The 22,500-nt window shown below is 45.0% G+C and overlaps 1 protein-coding gene across 5 annotated transcripts in view; it reads right to left on the reverse strand.

Annotated features, from left to right (window-relative positions):
- The window catches only part of pcdh15b (protocadherin-related 15b), a 220,761-nt gene that overhangs the window by 71,328 nt on the left and 126,933 nt on the right, over positions 1–22,500 (reverse strand). For all 5 annotated transcript variants that reach the window (XM_031560959.2, XM_031560956.1, XM_031560957.2 and 2 more), the window contains 3 exons: positions 19,311–19,439; positions 7,778–8,083; positions 2,123–2,347 (listed from right to left, as the gene is read on the reverse strand). In XM_031560959.2, coding sequence (XP_031416819.1) covers positions 2,123–2,347; positions 7,778–8,083; positions 19,311–19,439 — 660 coding nt within the window. The remainder of the gene's footprint in view (positions 1–2,122; positions 2,348–7,777; positions 8,084–19,310; positions 19,440–22,500) is intronic.

Consider the following 22,500-nt stretch of genomic DNA (forward strand, 5'->3'; position numbering starts at 1 on the left):
TATGCTCACATGCACGTATACACATGGCCTGACGTGCATTCACAATCACAAGTACAGACAGAGAGACTAATACAAGCACGCACGCACACACACACACACACACAAGACACACACACACAAGCGCTCATACACAGACACACACACACACACAATTTTGATTCATTTTCCATGCCCAGACTTGATTAAGACTCTATGAGAAATATTCCCTGAGGTGCGGTGCCTTGTCCTCAAGAGTAGCGAGGTCGTTTGGTGTCTGTCGATTCATTTTTTTCCCCCAGGTACTCTCCACATCTCTTTGCGTTGGATTGCATCATGTGACCAAATAACCAACGGATTGTTAGATTGACCTCAGCAGGGGAGGCATCTAGACTATAATCAAGGACACCATACAGTATCTAGCCCCCCCCCCCCTCCTGTGTCATATCTATTGATTGGGTTTTGCAGCTGCGCTGTGATTATGGTTTAGAAATTATGAATTGCTCAGATCCCCCCCTGCGGTGGTTGTTCTCAGCTTACCTCTCCGTAAATAAGGTGGCGAAGTCGCCGAGGAGGACAAGTGAGGACAGAGCGCTTCAGAAAATCAGTAATCAAGGAGAGTGGTTCGCTCAATGCCAACGGGAAGCTACTCGAGAACTTCTTCAAGGCTTTGTCGAAGAAAAAAAGAAATATCTCCGTTGTGGACCGAGCTCTCAAGTGCTTTGTGGGAAGGATGAATGAAGCAAGTCGAGTTCCCCGATAACGGAGCGTTCTTTCACTGGGCCTCTACCAAAGGCACTGACACCCACTGAACGGAAGGCTAATTGTCATTTTTGTCATGTCCGGCGCATAATCTTCTGAAGAGCAATAAGTCAGACCGAAGTAACACAAGCAAGTCTTTGATCTGATCTTATAAATAAATCAACAAATAAAGACAGGAAGCAAGAATACCATGGCCTTTGCCAAAATCTGATGGCATTTCATACATTACAAAAACAGCCCTGCCTCAATGTAGCATCAATCTCCGTCTCGTTTTTTTTCTGTGAAAGCAGAAAAATGAGGAATGGTTGGATCATTTGTCTTGTTCTTGTCCGTCTATTTTTAAGGCAAGTCAGCATGTCTAAAAAATAGAGAAGGCAAGGCCCTTGTGACAAATAGAGTTAACCGTGACAGCAAGACTCTGACATCTTATACCAGATACGCCATTTTTCACTATGGTCTCATCCTGCAGACATAGCACCCTTATGTTAAGTCTACAACGAAGGTCAAGGAGAGAGATTAAGTGTCCTTCAGGACTACGTACTGTGCCTCATAGGTACTTCAGTACAACACACTTTAAATAATAGTACACGTTGAGTAGAGGTACAGTATATGTCTATGTATTTCTTTTTTAGGTTAGTGACATACAGTACTATGTACTCATTTGAGAAGTAAATAGGATTATCTACTGCTTAAGTAAGTGCACTGTAATAAGGAGACTTACAATTGAGGGGGACTGGTGAGCCCTCCGTTCTTCTCTTACCTAATAATATTCCCAGGTATTTAAATATTATTATAGTAATTCATGTGTTCATTGTCATTATTCTTTGAGTGAGGTCTTAACTTGAAAAAAAAAAAAAAAAACTAACAAATTCCAGAGACAGCAGGTTTATGCAGCACTGCTATAGCTACTGCTGGTAAGCCCACTGCAATATAATAAGATAATACCTTTGCCAATCTGGCAAACAGCAACAACTTACTTCACCGGCAGCTTGCCCTATGGCCTAATTAAAAATTAATCTTGTGCACCATAGTCTTCTTTTCAGATTAGACAAGACGGAGCCTGAGGGAATTAATTCATGTCTCTCTTTCTCTCCCTATCCACCCGGCCCCCCTCATGTGAATACAGTTGACACCAACACATGCTTTCTGACAAACATTTTTCTTCCAAAAAAATTGTTTTTCTTCTTCCATTTTGGTCCAGACAATGGCCAGACCCCTAAGGTGACAAGTCTGGAGTGTTCTGTCCTGAGCTGGCGTAAATAAGCGACAGAGTCTCAGGGTCAATTGCGCCCCTTCTCTCCGTCTCTCTCACACACACACACACTCAGAGACAGACAGACAGTCACACAGACACACACACACACGTACACCCCCACAAACTCACCGTTATCTTGACTGTGACGGTGGCCAGGCCGGGAGGCATGCTGCCCTCACTGTCCACTGCCTCCACCACGAAGGTGTGTGCGATGGCCTCGGGGGCCAGCGCCTCGAAGTCCAGGGTGTGTTGGGCCGACAGCTGGCCTGTCACCAAATCCAGATAGAAGAGCTGCCGGGCCTCCTCCGTTCTGATCCGGTACGTGACATTGGAGTTCAGGTCAGCATCCTGAGCCTATATATATATATATATATATATATATATATATATATATATATGAGAGAGAGAGAGAGAGAGAGGGAGAGAAAGAGGTAAAGAGAGAAAGCAAGAGACAGAGAGGTAGGTGAAAAGAGAGACACAGAGAGCGTGTGTGGGAGAAAGAAGGAGAGATAAAGAGTTTGAGTACGAAAGAGAGATGGATGAGGAAAGCAGAGGAAGGTGATAAATGACTTTGGAGAACAGGAAATAACAAATGAAAGTTTGAGTGTAGAGGTCTACTAGGGGAGAGGAGATGGAGGGTGTTGCGGGGGAGTGTGTGTGTGTGTTTGTGTGTGTTTGTGTGTGTGTGTGTGTGTGTTCGGGAGTGTGTGGGTGTGTATCTGCACTTTAAGCAGCTCACAAACTCTTGACACTAAAAAACCCACTCCATGTTTCGAACCAGAAAAAAAAAAAGTTTAATTTGTTGTGGAGGCACACAGCACGTAAAACATTCAAGTCAAATCAAACGAGAGACGATATCAAAAGGAGATTACAACACCTTATTACCACATTATGCTGAGGCCCGGAGGGCAAAATGAACTACAAGGCAGCCTTTGCTGAGTAACAGTCTACTTTTCATTAGTCAATTTTCCCATTGTTCAGTAAATATTTCAGTGAATCTTCGTTAGGCTGTGTGTTAATGAGCCGCTTGAGATGGTGCCATTTGAGAGTTAAATCTGTTTTGTTTTTTTTGCCTGGGTCTGGTAGAGGTTCAAAGACCATATATCTTTAAGATGAACTTGGAAGATAATGAGGGACCAAAGAACGTATATCTTTAAGATGAGCTCAGAAGATAATGAGGTACCAAGCAGTTGCTCCAGTTTTTCCTGATTCGTTATTTGAGAATTCAATGCAACGCATTTTTGTGCAACGCATATTTTCTTATTTTACGCACATACTGTGCATATAATTGCAGAAAATAAGCCCTATTGTTAAATTGAAATTTATTTCTGCTTCTCCTGTGGGATGTATTGATGACAGTGCTAACGTTAGCTTGATATTAGACATTTGCTTGACATTCACTGCATAGCTGGAACTGTATTCAGTTATGACATTTTAAATAGTGTGCAGCCTGTGCCACATACAGAAATAAACATTGTACATTGAAATAAATAAATAATGAAACTGAATGAAAATGAAATTATATATTCAATATAAATAAATAAATAAAAAACTAAAATAAATTAACATTAACCACTGCACCACCACACCCCCAAATGATATGCAACGGTATCGGAGAAGTCGTCAAGGCCAGACAACTAAAGATAGTTTAGGCTCACCTTTCACTTGTCACCTTTCTTTCTCACCTATCGCACCACCTAACCTCTAACCACCTGACTTAGCCCGTCATAGGGCAGAGAACTTTCAAAAGAGGAAGATGAAGATGAAGAAGAGAAGGAAGTACGCATGAAATGGCTGCACTATTCTAAAGAGAACCAGCTTGGTTGGCAGAATTTATGATTTTTAATTTTCTCTTTTCTGTGTACCCACGGAGAAACCCGTTGGATCAAAGTGTTGCATTTCTGGAATACCACTGTGAAAAGTAGATAACCTGGCTGAATCACTAAGTCATGTATTTGTACATGGTGAGGATGATGCTGCTGAGGGAAATGGTGAAAATGATGAAAGTGATGAAACTGACAGTAAAGCTTTGAGGCTACTTTTCAAATTTGTGTGCGATCATATTACTAAATTAGAGGATGCTGTTTTTCACTGTTTTAAAAGAAGAACTAAAGTGTGGGAGGAACAGCTTAATCAGGTGAGACTCACTAGGACACTTAAACCTTCACCTATGACCCAGGATCAGGAAGCAAGGCCCACAGGTCAGGTTTTAATCTGATTGACCTAGTAATGACCTCTAAGAACCTCCGTACGACACTTATGCCTATGACTAAAGAGCCCTGTGCTTGAAATGGAAGCCAGATATGGATAAGGCTCTTGTTGTGCAGCGTATTCTGAATAATGCTAACCCAAAAGCATGGCTGCCAGGATAAACAGTCCCAGAACTAGCAAGAGTGGGTAGTATGATTGACAGCTACTTGACCTCAAGGGAAAGCTACTGGAGCTGGATCAATAATGCTAAACTAAAGACTAAACCTCTTACAAACCGTAAAAGAGTCTAACTTAAAGTAGTGGAAGGAGGTGGTTGACCTGTGCAGCCTAAAACACATCTATCTCTATTGGCTATACATCTTTCCACCAGAGGGGTATCCATTAGATACAGAGAGCACTCTCTCAAACAACATGAGCTATGGCAAAGAAAATAGGAGCCAAAAGAATGTTTGAGATCCTAAGCGATCAGGAGTCTGCTTTGGCCAATGGTGTTTCCACGAGAGCACTCTTCACCTCCATTGAGACTACTGGACACACTTTGTATGTAAAGCTCGATTCAGATCTTGCTTTTTCAGTCATTCTTTGGCTTGATTTCATGCAGAATTGAAATTGTTGATTGCACTGATTGTACACTCATTGATATGCGTCTAAAACTTCAGAAACGAGGCATATGGTGTTACATACAAACTTGCATACCACCCTTTTCTCAACCAAAATGACTGGGAGAATCAGTGGCAGTCAGATCATCCGGTAAGAGGCATCAGCCTCTACTCTGCCCTTCCACCTGAGAGGTCAACTCCTCCTCAGCAGCCCATTATGGGAATGTTCTGGCTGAGGTGCCTTTAGGGTCAACACCTGAGCGTATGCCTTGGTGGCCATCAGTTTGCTCAGGGAAGCTTGGGCAGACGTCACAACATAAAATCAGTTCAGAGATAAGAACGACGTTCCTCTTCGCTGTCCTACATATCGAGTGTCCATACAGAAGAGAGCCATCATCAAGCGACGTCTTCAAGAGATGGAGACAGATGGCATCATTGAGCCGTCCTGTTCTCCATGGGCCTCACCTGTGGGGCTTGTGCCGAAGCCAAGTGCTACCTGGAGGTTCTGTGTTGATTACTGGCAACTTAATAACAAGACTCATTTTGATGCTCATCCGAAGCCGATCGTTCATGACATTCTAGAGTCTCTCAGGAGTGCTAATATCTTCACTTCTCTTAATCTTGAGTCGGGCTACTGGCAAGTGGCTATGGATTATTTATTGGCTATGGGCTATGGATTGATAAGGTGGCCTTTACTACACTAGTCTGTCTCTTTCAGTTCAAATCAATGGAGTGAAGAACTCAGCGGCAGCATTTCAACGACTGAGGGAAAGAGTCTTGAATACACAATACTATTATTAAATTCTAAATCACAAAAAAGATTAAAAGACAAATACATACTGTGTAGATGATCTGTCTTATGTCTGTGATTTTTATCTCTCATTAATTTGTTTCCAGTCTATGTGGAGTTTAAGTTGGGCTTAAAGAGAAACAGAAATTGCAAAAAGTTTGTTGAAGTTTTTAGAATTCACTACCACAAAATCTGTCTTCTGCAAAATCCTGGAGGGACTGGCTAAGATAGCACAAAGGCCCTTTGCTACACGCACTCTCATGTCTGGTTTGTGTAGCTGCGTATGTGTATGTGTGTGTTTGTGTGTGTGTGTGTGTGTACATGATGCCTATTTTGTATATTTTGTCTTTCTGCTTCATACTTTAGATGTGTGTGTGTGTGTATGTGTGAGTGTGTGTGTGTGTGTCAGAGAGAGAGAGAGAAAGAGAAAGAGAGAGAGAGAGAGAGAGAGAGAGAGAGAGAGAGAGAGCGTCTTTGCAGCTCAGCCTCACTAATCCTTTCTGCCTTATCAGCCAATCAGCAAGCTCATCCCTCCAGGGGGGCCACGTCACAGACCACACCCCCCCCTGCTGTTCCGGCCGCCACGCCACTTCACAGAAGGGATTTATACCTGCATGGGTACACCATTACTGTCACCACGGCAACTGTCAATCATCCTGTCAGGACATGCCAGCAATTATCAGCACCTGAGCCACGACTGACCTTTGTGCTACCCTTGCGGTTGAAGACGGGAGAGGGAAAAACGTGCTCTGCTGGGGTCAGCTTAAGATCGATGGGGAACAGCTCAAATTGTTACTTCCTGGCTTTTCTGTTAGGAGAGAACGTGTGCAGCAGTGTCTATGAGTGGCAGTTGGAATCTGCTGATGGACAGCTCTGTGGTGAGCTCAGACTGTTTCAACCATCTGGCAAGGCTGCACTGAGCGATCTCCTACTGCTGCAGTTCATTTGTCTTTGCCGCGACAGCTTGGTCAACTGGAAGGCAGTGGAATACGTAAGATGGAATTTGTTACATTAGAAGCACCGTTACACATGTGCATTCACACACACACACACACACACACACACACACACACACACACACACACACACACACACACACACAAACACACAAATCTTTTTTTCATTGTCGAAGGGGGGCCTGCCATGAATGGTTTGGGAACCACTGCACTCAGCGATGCAAAGAGACACACATGGAGACAGAAACAGGAAACACACACACACACACACACACACACACACACACACCTAAATTTGTTTCCCTTTGCCAGATCTGTTTGAGTCTCCACCAGAATCCCTCATTAATGCTGTAACAAACATTCAGGTGGTTGTGCCTCGCTCATCACTCCCCATACTGGCTTTCTTCATAACATATTCATGAGCCCCGCTTCACCACTGATTTCCTTTCTCCCCTGACCAGAGCTGGGATTCCTGATGTACGATATCTGCATTCCAAGCCGGTGGGTGCACACCGAAATACTAATCTTAAATAGTGGCCCCCGTCATCGTCGATCAGAATTATTGATTGCAGCATCGCTCTAGTGGCGGAGAGAAAACCTACACCCATAACTTATCTTTAGGCAATGCCATATTTTGCTTGAACGTATTCCAAAAATGCCTTTAGTGCTCGCTCAGACAGAGGACATTAATTTTTATTTAAAACTCACTGACAACCCTATTAGAGTCTATCTGTGGCTTGTTACAGTGGAGATGGTGAAGATATCCCTAATGTCCTGTGTGGGTAGAGTGTGTGTGTGTGTGTGTGTGTGTGTGTGTGTGTGTGTGTGTGTGTGTGTGTGTGTGAGAGTGTGTGTGTGTGTGTGTGTGTGTGTGTAAGGTGTAGGGCTTTCAGGAGGTAGTCCAGTGTTGCAATAGAACTCCCCCCAACACCACCACCACCACCACCACCCCCATCACTACTACAACCACAGACATCACTGTGTAGTGTGGGAAAGCAAGTGCCATTAGCAGAGATTAATACGGGGTGTTTTTTTTAGCATTCAAAGCTGCGCATTAATGAGCAGGGAATCAATGCAAATGGAATGATGCACGAGCCCCACATTTCATGACAGACATGTTTTGACATGTGTACATATTTGACATGTTGTAGAGGGATGGTTCTAGATCGGAAAATTGACTTTTGGGCCAAGGTCAGAAGTCGAAGTTCAAAGGTCAGTGCCCACTCACGCTGAGCTGGAGGATGACTGTGCCGGCGGGGCTGTTCTCGGCGAGCGTCACCTCGTAGGCCGACTGCAAGAAGGCCGGGCTGTTGTCATCCACGTCTGTGACGGTGACGAGGAGTGGCAGCCTGGTGCGCCGCGGGTCCGACGCCCCGTCCGAGGCCTCCACCACCAGCTGGTACTGACCCCTGACCTCGCGGTCCAGCGGGGCCAACGTGCTGATGACCCCGGAGCTGTTTATGCGGAACAGGCCGTTGTGGGAGAGCAGGCGGTAATGCACCTCTCCGTTTGCCCCGGCGTCAGTGTCAGTGGCCTGGAGGGGCAGAAAGGGTCATGGAGAAACCAGGGCGTAAGTCAGCGGTGTGCAGTGGCATGTTTGTGCCAAACAGTATAACCATAGCCATAACATACCTTCTTTTCATTCTATTCATTTACCAAATACTTTTATCCACGGTGACGTACAACTGAGGAACAACAATCAATTACTGTAAATTAAGACCTGTTGAGGGAAAACACAGAGTACTAATTGTAATCAAGACAAACGTGGCACAGAGAGCAGGGAGAAGATGTGAGAAGTTGTGAGTGTTAGGAGAGTTAGGGGTGTTAGACGTGTATGTACAGCTGTAATGTATGTCAAACACTGTGTCTCATTTACTTACTATTGATTTTCAGTGTTTTATTTCTAGAAATCGATGACGTACCTTCTAGGTGTGTGTGAAGTGTGTGGTTTCTGAAGTAGAGAAATATACTACATTTGTGGAAATCCATGGTAGTTAATAAACATGTTTTTTTTTGTGGCTATTGTCATGAATTATTTAATCTAAAGATTGATGTAAAGATCTACATTAGACCCACTTCTCACCTCTACGTTGGCCTATCAAAACAATAATAAAAAAAAACAGAAATGTTTGCCAGCGTGTTCCGTAACATCATGATGAACATGCCTCTTTGTGTAGAGCAATATTAATGTTTTTTTTTATGTGTTTCCAGTCAAAAGCAATTCACGTTGAAATGTAATACTGCTCCCAAAGAGAAAACATTTGAAAGCCTATGGAAAGTAAACCTTAAAAACGCACTTGGTGAGAACAAAGCACAGTGCATATACAGTGCAACCTTAAATTACAGAATTAGGCTGTAGCATTTAAGGTGTCTGCACATTACTCTTTTATATATATTTGGTATTAATTATAATTATGTCGTCCATTTTGGTAGGCTACAGTTGAAATACAATTTAAGATAACATGCACCTCACATATCTTAACATAAATGTGTGAAATGTTGTCTCACATCTAATTCTAACTGCAGTATTGCAAAGTAGTACAATTATACTGTCCAATATTCTTTGCTACTATACTGGCAGATTCATTTGTGACAAAATTAGCTTTTTTCCCTTCCCTCGAAAAATATTATGAACCCACTATGAGCACGCACACAAAAACACACATAATTAGTTTAATACGAAACACCATTTCTGTTTACTTTAAGCCTCCAATTTGTCAGCACAGCTTACTCACGCAGAGCCATTCCAGAAACACAACTACTGACCACTCAATTCATTGGACTCAGTACCCGTAACTCATCCCGTGATCACTGTCGGCTCTCTAGATTGGACAAACATTAAACACAACTTCCCTGCTTGAATGAAGAACGTCGTTTAGTGGTGATGTATGGGAAAACAGAGATCCCCACAGGCATGAATTATAGCTGATAGGAGAGACCTGTGTTCAACTATGTATAGGGCTCAGCCTCCTGTTGATTTTAGATTACGACTTGAACACACAGACACACACACACACACACACACACACACACCACACACACACACACACAGGAGAATTTGGTAAGGAGAACACTTGATCAATACCAGGCTTTTTAGAAGCGGACTCCCGCAATGCAGCAAAACCACCCAACGATCAAAGCCCTGAATGTCATGCCGAAATCCAAGAACAAAAAAAACCCAACCAAAAGAACCCTACGGTGAAGCCCTATTAAAGATGGCACATTCTGCAAGAGACAGCAGAGAGAAACTTCCACTCTGAGCCCCCCTCCAGATTCATCAGTGCATAATCGACACAAAGGCTGCAGACACTCATATGCCAGAGACGCCAGGTCTTAGGGAGGCACAGCAAAAAAATTAGGCAAGATAATGTTCCCCTTTGTCATTCTGAAATGCCACAAGACGCCCAGGCACCAAAAAAAAAAAGCGAGAGAGAGCTCTCGGAGCGATAATACGTCTGACTGCGTCAAGGGCGTTTTGGAGAGACTGCACTGTAACGGCTGAGGAGCTAAAGAGCATCTTGATTTTTAAACTTGAAAGCGACTATATGGGATAAAGATCAAGATAGTGTCTCGCACTTTACCATCCCACCCCCTATTTCTTCTTGATGTTCGGCCCAGCCTATCATATGTGCACCTGTGTTTGACTGACATCCATGAGGCCCAATCACTGACTGAGCTTCATAAGTGCTGAGGATTCAAATCGACAATATATGATAAAGACCTGCTGATCAACATAGTGTTAGCCCGATAGATATAGAAGATAATGTCTCTGTAATAGGGTACATTTCTCTTTGAGATGCGCTTTAAGGCGTCATTTCAAACGCATAGCCACACACATGGCAGTTTTTGAAAAAGGTTTCTATCAAGGACAAATATTGAGTAGAAAACAACAACTTTGCAAACAACAGCCACACTGTAAAACTGTCATTGCCAATTTCAGGTGCAAACATAACATGCACGATGGTCAAATTGCCCCCAGTGACAATAAACAATAAACAACAACCAACCTGAAAACAAACACACTGAGGTGGCCGAACCGCTGCCATTTTATGTTGGTCTCTGACTCTAACTAGAACAGTCCTCCGCTTGCTGGGAGCATTAATCTCCCCCCACGATCAATTAAAAGTTAATTAAAGCAGTATATAAGAGCGACACAAGATCGGCGCAGCAACATCGCCGCGGGATGCCCGAGGCCCGAGCCGCGCTGCCGTCGGGTCAATGTAATTACGCCTCTCCTCCGACAAGGTCCTATTCGGGACGGGGTTGTGTTGTTTCAGGGGGGGTGGGAGGCGGCGTCTCACAAGAGAGATGGTATTGAAGCCGTTCGGAGTTGAAATAGAGCCTCCTCCTCCTCCCTCCTCCTCCCTCTTCCACTCATCTCTTTCTCACTGAGTGGTGAACCTAAACCCAGGGCATATGAGGGGGTGGTGTAAATATGGCTGTCTGGGTTATCGGGGGGAGTTGGGGGGGGTAATGAGAGGAAAACAAGACGAGTCATCGCCATCTTTCTCGATTAGTGCCTGTAGTTTATGTGCAGGTTTTATCGCAGTGTGAACACCAGAGTGCACATAAACACACACACACACACACGCACACACACACACACACACACACACACACACACACACACACACACACACACACACACACACACACACACACACACACACACACCACACACACACACACACACACACACACACACACACACACACACTCAGATTCACAAATATCTTCCTCCCCTATCACCCCATATCCAACCACACCCACAAATAATCCACAAGCAACACACACACAAACACACACACTTGCCCTGTTGCTGCTACCAGCTCATAACACGGACCATTACAGCAGCATTTCTGACAGGAAGCAAACAAATGCTTTCTGCTGAGCTACCTAACAAGATGTAAAGCAATCTGACTGAAACGGCACTGACACAAACACTCAGGCACACACACACACACACACACACACACACACACACACACACACACACACACACACACACACACACACACACACACACACACACACACACAAACCCTGTCTGGCACAATAACAAATGCAGCGTGTGATTCAATTGGGCGGATCAACACGCCCACACCCTAACACATAAAAACACACACACACACACACACACACACACACAAACAACGGCATATTATTTTTACCGCTATGTGTCAGGTGGTGTTTAGCAGACGTGTGTGTGTGTGTGGCCATCAGCAGTGCCCATCCTAAAAGGCTTGATGTGGGATCCCAGGACACTGGGGCTCTGGGCTAAGGTCTCTATCCTGAGAGGGACTCGGTCAATTAGTCTGGGTGCATGAGTGCCTGCAGTGGGAGAACTAGAGTAATATCAAGGGCAATGCTGGCAGCTGGTTTATAGTGTGTGTGTGTGTGTGTGTGTGTGTGTGTGTGTGTGTGTGTGTGTGTGTGTGTGTGTGTGTGTGTGTGGTGTGTGTGTGTGTGCGTGTGTGAATATGAGGACTTGTACGAGGTGTGTTAGGGGTACAACGAATAATCAACGTGATCAACTAAAATCAATGACCAAATTAGCTGCCAATTAATTTTGTTGACGATTAGTTGGTGATCGTTGGTGATGTTTTTTTCATGCTGGTGAGAAATGCTCAGACATTTCTACGCTCGTTTCAACACCATCACGACCAAAGACCTCAAAAGTGTGTCAGCGATTCACTCAACTCTGCCAAGAGGGCTGTGAATACAACATTTACAAACCTGTCTTTGCCTGGCATCGGAACACCTCAGTTTAGCTCGAGCATCTGAGGAGGAACGTTGGCTCTCTGGATGATGAAGACTTGTCTCGTTAAGTTAGTAAGCTAGCTAGCATAGCCAATGTTAATGTTAAAAGCCATGTTACTTCAAGTTAGGAACGCGTTTTCTATTTTGAAATACATTTTCTCTCGATCAATGAATTGTTAAAGATGATGATAAACATACAGTGTAGCAAATAATAACCTACTTTTCACAACGATCCTGTTCACATTCCAAATGTGGCCTAACTTCACAATGTTACTCCAGAGCCCCCCCGGCTATTAAGAAACTCTCTGCTTAATCGCTGCATCATTGTCATGGCGACCTTTATGGCTAGAGATAATGTTGCAGCCGGGTGCACAAATTAAGAGATCACCGGAGAATGTGATGCATTGTGAATTGCGAGAGATTTCTACAACTCGTGTCTGTGTCTGCGTGCCCGTGTGGGTGACATTCAAATTGATTCTGACGAGTTCTGGGTTTGTTGGATCTTGTAATGCTACCATAGATGGCTTTCTTTAAAGGAAGCAGACTAGGAGTCCATTCCAATTGGGGTAAAATGCAGGCTGTCTAACATGACAGAGAGGCATCAAGAACCATTTGAAACTGATATAACTCTCGTTCCTGTCTGCTCAGATGCCTTCAAATTGCCCCTGTAATGGTCGTCTTATGAGACACCTAGCTATTACGGCAACAATGCAGAGTCCTTCTGTCTCGTACACAGCCTTGTACTCCCCAGCAAGCAACTGCCCTCACTGAGGTAGGTCTAACTATTCTATAAAAGAGTTAGCAGGCATATACCTAAAGCAGGCATATACCTAAAACAACATCAAGCTGAACTTTGAGCCGTTGAGTAATTGAGCGGGTCATAGTCCGATAGTTTATTTGACTATCAAAATAGTAGTAAGTTGAAGCCATAGTGAGTGAATTACTGCATTATCTCTCTCTGTGTGTGTGTGTGTGTGTGTGTGTGTGTGTGTGTGTGTGTGAGTGTGCGTTTGGGAGAGAGAGTAAACTAATGTGGTGTGTGTACCTCACCTCCCTTGATATGATTGTTTTCAGGGGGTGTCAAAGAGCGTGGTAAATTTTGTATTTATATGTATACCACATTTGTTCGTGTCTGTGTGGGCTAAGGTTAGGGTCTCTGTGTGTATATTTGAGTGTGTGGGGCAGGGTGGTTGGCATCAGTGTGTATGTGACAGGCCTTGTGTCAGTGTTTGTGCATGCATGGGTGAGAGCATGTAATTGTGCTTACACGTGTGTGAACTTGGGAATGTGTGAGAGAGAGACTGTGTATAGGTGTCTGTGTGACTGTGTATAGGTGTCTGTGTGTGTGTGTGTGTGTGTGTGTGTGTGCGCGCACACACATCTGTCTGTCTGTCTGTCTGTCTGTGAATGTGTATCTGTCTATCTGTGTGTGTGTGTGTGTGTGTGTGTGTGTGTGTGTGTGTGTGTGTGTGTGTGTGTGTGTGTGTGTGTGTGTGTGTGTGTGTGTGAATGTGTGTGTGTATATGTATGTGTATGTGTATGTGTATATGCGTGTGTGTGTGAAAGTGCAAGTGTGTGTGTGTGTGTGTGTGTGTGTGTGTGAGTGTATATGTATGCGTGTGTGTGTATGTGCGAGTGTGTGTGTGTATGTGCAAGTGTGTGCAAGTGCGTGCAAGTGTGTGTGTGTGTGTGCAAGTGTGTGTGTGTGTGTGTGTGTGTGTGTGTGTGTGTGTGTGTGTGTGTGTGTGTGTGTGCTTGTTTTGCAGGATGGCATTCTCTGGAGCGCCTCCAGGATCCATCACTCACAGATGTGGGACAGGTTGTAAATGAGTGTCGGGGGCTGAGGCTGCGGCAGCAACAGGAACAGGAGGAGGAGGAGGAGGTGAAGGAGAGAAGGAGGGAGGGAGGGAGGGAGGGAGGGAGGAAGTCAGACACACACAGCTGCAGCAGACACAGAGGGGTCGCTCAACAACACGCACCACACATGCTCAGCCAATCTGGCAACTGCATCAACACGCGGGGGCTCGTGTCTCTGATTAGTAAATACAACATTACAGCAACCACCATCACTGTCAGATCCAACATTTATCTGTTCATTAAGGCATCCACTCATATTCTGATATCACTGAGGGGATGAAGTTAGGGGTGATAACACACAGCCAGCTGGCTATTATTGAGGTTCTGGGGATTATCTGGTAAAGCAAGGTGATGACAACACCAAGGTTCAAATCTCTGTTAACACATATCATGGGTAGGATATAATCCTTACTAATGCTTTAAGTCGCTTTGGATAAAGGCCTCAGTTAAAGGTCCAGTACTCGATTCTAATCCAAAACACTTTTTTGCCAAATTCAGCGCATTCCTCCGCACAGTCCTTCAGCTCTCTGTTCTGTGTGTTTGTACACAGTCCTTTAACTCTCTGTTCTGTGTGTTTGTACACAGTCCTTCAGCTCTCTGTCCTGTGTGTTTGTACACAGTCCTTTAACTCTCTGTTCTGTGTGTTTGTACACAGTCCTTCAACTCTCTGTCCTGTGTGTTTGTACACAGTCCTTTACCTCTCTGTCCTGTGTGTTTGTACACAGTCCTTTAACTCTCTGTTCTGTGTGTTTGTACACAGTCCTTTAACTCTCTGTTCTGTGTGTTTGTACACAGTCCTTTAACTCTCTGTTCTGTGTGTTTGGACACAGTCCTTTAACTCTCTGTCCTGTGTGTTTGTACACAGTCCTTTAACTCTCTGTTCTGTGTGTTTGTACACAGTCCTTTACCTCTCTGTCCTGTGTGTTTGTACACAGTCCTTTACCTCTCTGTTCTGTGTGTTTGTACACAGTCCTTTAACTCTCTGTTCTGGGTGTTTGTACACAGTCCTTTACCTCTCTGTTCTGTGTGTTTGTACACAGTCCTTTAACTCTCTGTCCTGTGTGTTTGTACACAGTCCTTTAACTCTCTGTTCTGTGTGTTTGTACACAGTCCTTCAACTCTCTGTTGTGTGTTTGTACACAGTCCTTTACCTCTCTGTTCTGTGTGTTTGTACACAGTCCTTTAACTCTCTGTTCTGTGTGTTTGTACACAGTCCTTTACCTCTCTGTCCTGTGTGTTTGTACACAGTCCTTTACCTCTCTATTCTGTGTGTTTGTACACAGTCCTTTAACTCTCTGTTCTGTGTGTTTGTACACAGTCCTTTACCTCTCTGTTCTGTGTGTTTGTACACAGTCCTTTAACTCTCTGTTCTGTGTGTTTGTACACAGTCCTTTAACTCTCTGTCCTGTGTGTTTGTACAGAGTCCTTTAACTCTCTGTTCTGTGTGTTTGTACACAGTCCTTTAACTCTCTGTTGTGTGTTTGTACACAGTCCTTTACCTCTCTGTTCTGTGTGTTTGTACACAGTCCTTTAACTCTCTGTTCTGTGTGTTTGTACACAGTCCTTTAACTCTTTGTTTTGTACAGAGTCCTGGCTCAGTAAAATAGGAAACAAAATGGCTCAGACTGAGCTATACACAATTCCAGCCATTTGACATGTTGCTTCAGGTGCATGGAAGGGAGGGGTGGAACTTGATTTGCTGTAATATCAACAACCTTTCGCCAGAAACGTGGAAAGTACTTTGATATGAAATCGACATGTATTGCCAACCAAACCCTGATGGTTTGGTTGGCAATACATGTCAATTTCATAGAAAAAAACAAGGAAGCAAGGAGGTCTTTTTCTATGAATGTGTTATGAATGTGCCTGAAGCTTTCCCTTTGTAGAAATGACCACTTGGCTATTGAGCATACCCACAAAACAAATCAAACAAAACAACAAATCTGACAAACAAGACTAACAATTTGGTATCTCATCAGTATTCTGCCTGCAATAAGATAAAACAAGTTGAGAGCAGCTCAAAAGGAGAGCGATCCCTCTGAAGTCAGAAGCACAAATGCATGGCAGGCATTCAGCCCCGTCCCACGGCTGTCGGGTCAGTGTGTGTCCAGGTAGGCTGCTTATGCAAAGCACAGATAAATACAAGGAGCGTTTACTCAATAAACGAAACATCAAACTCAAACACACACTCACACAATCAGATGTGTGAAAGCACACACACACACACACACCTATACACACACAGCAAATGAACAAAAAGAACACTCCATTGACAAACACTCCACCCATGTCAAACACACACACATAAACAAACACACAAACACAATGAGCAGAAAGAAACACTCAATCGTCAAACAAACCCCAAAGCCCTCCCCAAACACACACACACACACACACACACACACACACAGTCTCTCTCTCTCCCTCTCAGATTATTCCTCTGACGGCGCGCGGCCCGCATTAATTTAGACTGCTAATTACCCCTCCTCGTCCGCCTAACCGAGCTGAACAAAGCCCGTCATTACAGGCTGTCCCTGAAGGTGGCAAATTATTTAAATTACATTTATTTAATTGGGAAATCATAAACAGTCGAAGCCGGTGGAGAGCCTGCGGGGGAGAGTGGGGTGGCGGTGGAGGGGAGGGGTATCTGGGTTTGGGAGGGAGGGTGCAGGACTGAAGCAGATGGACAAACAGGGAAAGGCTGATACGGCATCCGATTGGCACCTGTGGGTGGGGGGGGGCCTTGGCGCCATGCGATCAGCCCATGTGGGCACAGTGGCACTGGAAGCTGAGGGGGTCGGGGTCGGACTGTAGGGGCTGCGGTGCTCAGCTTTGGGGTCACTGGGAGTGGGCTAATGCTGTGTAGCGCTTGCTGAAAACTCAAACGACGTGGGGTCTGGCTTTTATGATTTGAGGAAGCATTATAGCAATCAGAGCTTGTCAGCTAGACACCGATTCACCAGAATACTGGACAGCCCCCCCCCAATAAGCCTCACTGTTGACACAGACTAGCCCCTTTCACATACACAATCCGTAGCAATGCCAGATCAAAACAATCTGACCGGATTTCAATTCCCACTTAGCCGTCAATCACAACAAAGTTCCATGTGTGATTTATTCCCACATAAAACAGCATGTTACAAAATACTGACTGCTGAACTGTCATGCGACGGGAGTCAGTAAGCACTGTCAGCATGTCAGATTTCCAGTCCAGTGACTCAAATAGAGCATTATTTCATGGCACAGTCATAGTTAAGGTCTCATGCCAGTTTACCTAGCTGTCCTAGCTATGTAACTCTAGCTTATGGAGCTACTTTAACAGTTGGAAGTTGATACGGCGTGTTAATATAACATACAAACCGCATAGCCTGAAACAAAGTTTAATTTCTCCAAATCAGCTCACGAATAAGACGCTAAATGGCTCCACATAGATGTTAAACAATCCTGGGAGAAATACTGGGACAAGGTTCAATGGTGCAATGGCTTCCTCTGATATCAACGTAGTGAATGAGGGGGTGAAGTCCCCCCTCCCTTTTGCCCTTCCTCGAAGACGGGAATCTTGTTGCTCCCATTTCACACTGAAGCCATTGCTGTCATTGTTACTAGGTCACCAGGGGGTAGAATGACTATGACTTATGACAATATGGCATAATAACATCATAATGTACGTGGGAATGAACTCAATTTCGTACTATTCCTTCAACCGCTAAAGGCTAACTGCCAGCTTGGTCACTATTCCATCAACTGCTGACTGCTGTGAAGAGGACAGTAGGCTGAGTTTGTGAAGGCTCTTACCCTAAACAAGATCAAGCAGTCAAAACAAGCGGGTTTGTGAGTGCAATTTGTGCCTACCAGACCTCTGGGTGGGTAACACTTTATTGGAACCCTTCCTATAACAAATGTCATGACCATATCATGACCACATCCTCTCATTAGTCATAAAGACTCAGCGTCTAGTGGCATAACTGCGTTGTTAGCAATATTTGAACTGCCATGACAGCTCTTAAAATACCTGCTAGCATGATTGCTCGTAAAAATGGGGCACAGCTAGCACAATATAATTCCTGCTGTCTGCAGTTCAACGCTTTCTCCTTACTCATTTCACCTGCTACCTACTAGTGTAGAACGCCGTGGCTGTGTGGGGGCTGTCGAAGAGTGCAAACAACACGCACTGAGACACGCACGCTGTTTGCCTTCTCTGTGAGCGCTCATGGCACTGAGACACGCACGCTGTTTGCCTTCTCTGTGAGCGCTCATGGCACTGAGACACGCACGCTGTTTGCCTTCTCTGTGAGCGCTCATGGCACTGAGACACGCACGCTGTTTGCCTTCTCTGTGAGCGCTCATGGCACAAAGGCCAAATACATTTCAGTTCCATTACTGAGTGGAGTTCAATGTCCCTCTCAGGGGAGCCACACAGAGAGACTGAGAGAGACTTAAAGGGTAAATGCACGCGTGTGGGTGTGTGTGTGTGTGTGTGTGTGTGTGTGTGTGTGTGTGTGTGTGTGTGTGTGTGTGTATGTGTGTGTGTATGTGTGTGTGTGTGGGTGTGTGTGTGTGTGCACATGTCCATAACCAGCTATAGGGTCAGTGTGGTGTGGACCTCTGTAATTTTTCTAAGATTCCAAAATAAAATGTCTCATCCAGGCAGCTGCACGGACAACCTGTTATTTAGTGTCTGATGTATGTGAGAGTCGAGGGAGGACACGGGTGCACACCCCTCCCTCTCAATGCTTTGTGTCACCACAACTTAAACTAACTGCAGTTCAAATTTTAGAGGCACATAGTCAGCAGGTGGATTGCTCGTAAACTGGCAGCATACCACATTCGGTAATTCAATAATATATTCATTACTCTCAGCTACCTTATTATAGACTAACAACACATTGATAATAAGATCCAACTTAACAATGTCCAAACCCACAGAAAAACAAATAGAACGGAGGAAGAGACTAGTAAAACGTCAAAAATGTACAATACACAATGATCGAGTGGATAGAAATGATAACACACAGTCTAATAACACAAAGGTGTGTGTGTGGGAAAGGTGTGTGGAAGGTGGAAGGGCATCACATGTGTATACATTCATCTGTGTGTGTGTGTGTGTGTGTGTGTGTGTGTGTGTGTGGGCAAACAAGACTGACCTTCACTTGACCTACAAAGGCGTTGGCCTCCTCCTCAAGGACCGAAAGGTTCCTGGGCAGTGAGGGATCGAAGAGGGGATCGTTGTCATTGACGTCAGTGACCAGGATGTTGACGGTGGCCGTGGAGGTCTGCAAATCAAACAAACACACGACAAAGACACAAAATTTTTGTAAGCCTGTCTCCAACGCAACCCACACACACCAAAGGGTAGCAATTATCTCTTTTCAACTGATGAGCACACCAACGTGCATCCCTCTTTTTTTAAAAGCCATGCAAATGTTTGGCTGAATAAATCCTTGATTTGTATTAATTGAGGGTCCGTTGGCAAGGGCCAACAGCGATATCTGCTTTTCATAAACAATTCACCCACCCCCCCACCCCCACCCCCACCCCTCCTGCCTGTAGTGGTTCACCCTGGTTCATTTACATAGATCTTGTAAAATTGATAACATATTTGCATTCATTATCCAGACTTGAATGGGAGCCTGATGAAAGATTTCCACAGCTGTCAGTGAATTAGCATTTTAAAGCAACAGTGGGGCTTTGCTAGCATAAATTCACTCACAGACACACACACACACGCTCACTGACACATGCACACAAACACACACACACACACACACACGCATATAAGCATTCACACAGATACACACCGACACACACACACACAGCCGCCAAATTGAACCATGGCCTGCAGGCTGTTTCTATCTATCTGTCCCATTAAAAAAGAAGAACAGGGAAAAAAAGTTTAATTAGACTTCTGTTAAACACTCGCACAAAAACACACATAAACACACAGACACGCACACACACACGCGCGCACACACACACACACACCCAACACACAGACACACTAAGCTCAGTCGTGGGGTGGACTCTCTCTAATCACAACCTGAAGAAATGAAATTAAAACTCCACCACCCCCTAATGGCCTAAGACACACATCCGGTCGTGCTCAGAGAGCAGCATGAAGCCCAGTGTTGAGGAGAAAAAGCTCAGACGAGAGGAGAGTCGACAGGCATCAGCAGTGGGGGACGTTGTCTTCTTCTTTCAGAGGCGCACGCAAGGCGAGGTTCACACGCCAGCGATGCGATGTGAGTGCCGCTGATCAGTGCAAATGCAATTTGTCGAGACTGCGTGAAGGCCCACCCGACCCGACAGGCGTGTGCGGTCCAGTCCTGCGAAGATGATGGATTCCACCCTTGCATGAAGTTCATTAAGTTCTCAGTCTGTAGCCCAGAGGCATCAAAGCTGGGTACCCGTCCCACAGAGACAGACACAGACAAACACACTCAGAAACACACACACACACACACACTCATAAACACACACACACTCATAAACACACACACACACACACACACACTCATAAACACACTTACACACACACACACACACACTCATAAACACACACACACACACACACACACACACACACACACATCAACACTGGTGTCTATGATGCTGATGAATGAGTTGCTGTGGTTACTAATAAAGGGAGGAGTATTTCACTCTTCCGGCACTGGTGTGGGTGTGTGTCAGCACAGGGGGCCTGTTTGTGACGGGCCTTCACAACAAAAGTCTCCATGGATCCACAGAAGCACTGCAGTGCAAAGGAATGTTGGATGCTTCATATGAGGAATGTACTGAATGCTGAATAGCAGGAAAATCCATACGCACACACACATGCACACCAACACTTATCACAGATAAACACACACACACACACACACACACACACACACACACACACACCTATACATGCACAGACACACACACACACACACACACACAAACACACACACCTATACATGCACAGACACACACACACACACACACACACACACACACCTATAACACACACACACCTATACATGCACAGACACACACACACACACACACACACACACACACACACACACACAGACACACACACACACACACACACACCTATACATGCACAGACACACACACACCTATACACGCACAGACACACACACACACACACACACACACACACACACACACACACACAGCCACACCTATACACGCACAGACACACACACACACACAGGAGCCATGGTAAGCCGGTTTACCCCTCACTGTGCGCTCCACAGGGAAGCTCAGGCCCCAGCGTCTGTATTAATCTCATTCCCAAACACACGCCCACATCATATCTGTTCCCTGCCCACCGCCGCATCCTATCTCCCAGCACCTGTCTACTCAACACCGCGCTATCATCAGATGTCATATTTCTCACTTCCTGCCAGAGAGCTACTGGAGAATAGCATGTCTCCTTTGTACCTGTATACCTGATAATCTTTTGAAGACTTCCAGCGTTGAATCTGCGACGTGACAGAAAACTAACCAGCCCGCCTCTATCGTGTTTGGAACAACCCACAAGCTTTTCACCACATCGCTTGTGTGTGTGAGAGTGTATGTTATATTGCTACGTCAGGAGGCATCATATTTGTGCATACAATGTGTGTGTGTGTGTGTGTGTGTGTGTGTGTGTGTGTGTGTGTGTGATGAACATTAAGTGTTATGTCTATGTTAGAGTGTGCTGCACTTGTCCCAACTCTCCAAACACTGAACCTTTCTCTGTGAGTCTCTGAACCCTCTCTCTTGACATTACATCTCGTCTTCTCCTGGGAACGACACGAACAGCAAAACGCTGAACCCAGCGGAATCAGACTGAATAAAATAACAACACTGCCGCCGTATAAAAAGGACAAAGTTATGTGAGTTATGTACAGTCTGTCGTGGCCTCAAGTGTCACGGCATTCCAGGAGAGTTACGCTTTTGGCAAACATTTGTATCCGCCGTCCTTGCTGACTGAGCACGGTGCTCAGATAAGGGCATGAATGGTGCTCAAGGAGACCAGTTTGTTGTCGAGGAGATAAGAATGTTCCTTCACCACGGCAACCGAGGCAGAAACAGTCGAGGCTTGGCCATAGCGGTATTCCGGGAAGCAAGTGGTACTTAATCTCCATCTTGGGCACTACCCTCCAGAATGGCACTGGGGGTTAAAGGGGAGCTGTGACCTGCTCTGGCAGCCACTTTCTCCACAGCTAGTGGGGAGCAAAGTCAGGGCAGGACAGCCCATGCTAATCTCTCGTTAGCAGCGGCTGACCTCACCGGCTGCACAATTGGGCATTGCCACACACATCTAAACACGTTTATAGTGCG

This window comes from Clupea harengus, chromosome 23 (genome assembly GCF_900700415.2).
Source record: "Clupea harengus chromosome 23, Ch_v2.0.2, whole genome shotgun sequence".
NCBI lineage: Eukaryota > Metazoa > Chordata > Actinopteri > Clupeiformes > Clupeidae > Clupea > Clupea harengus.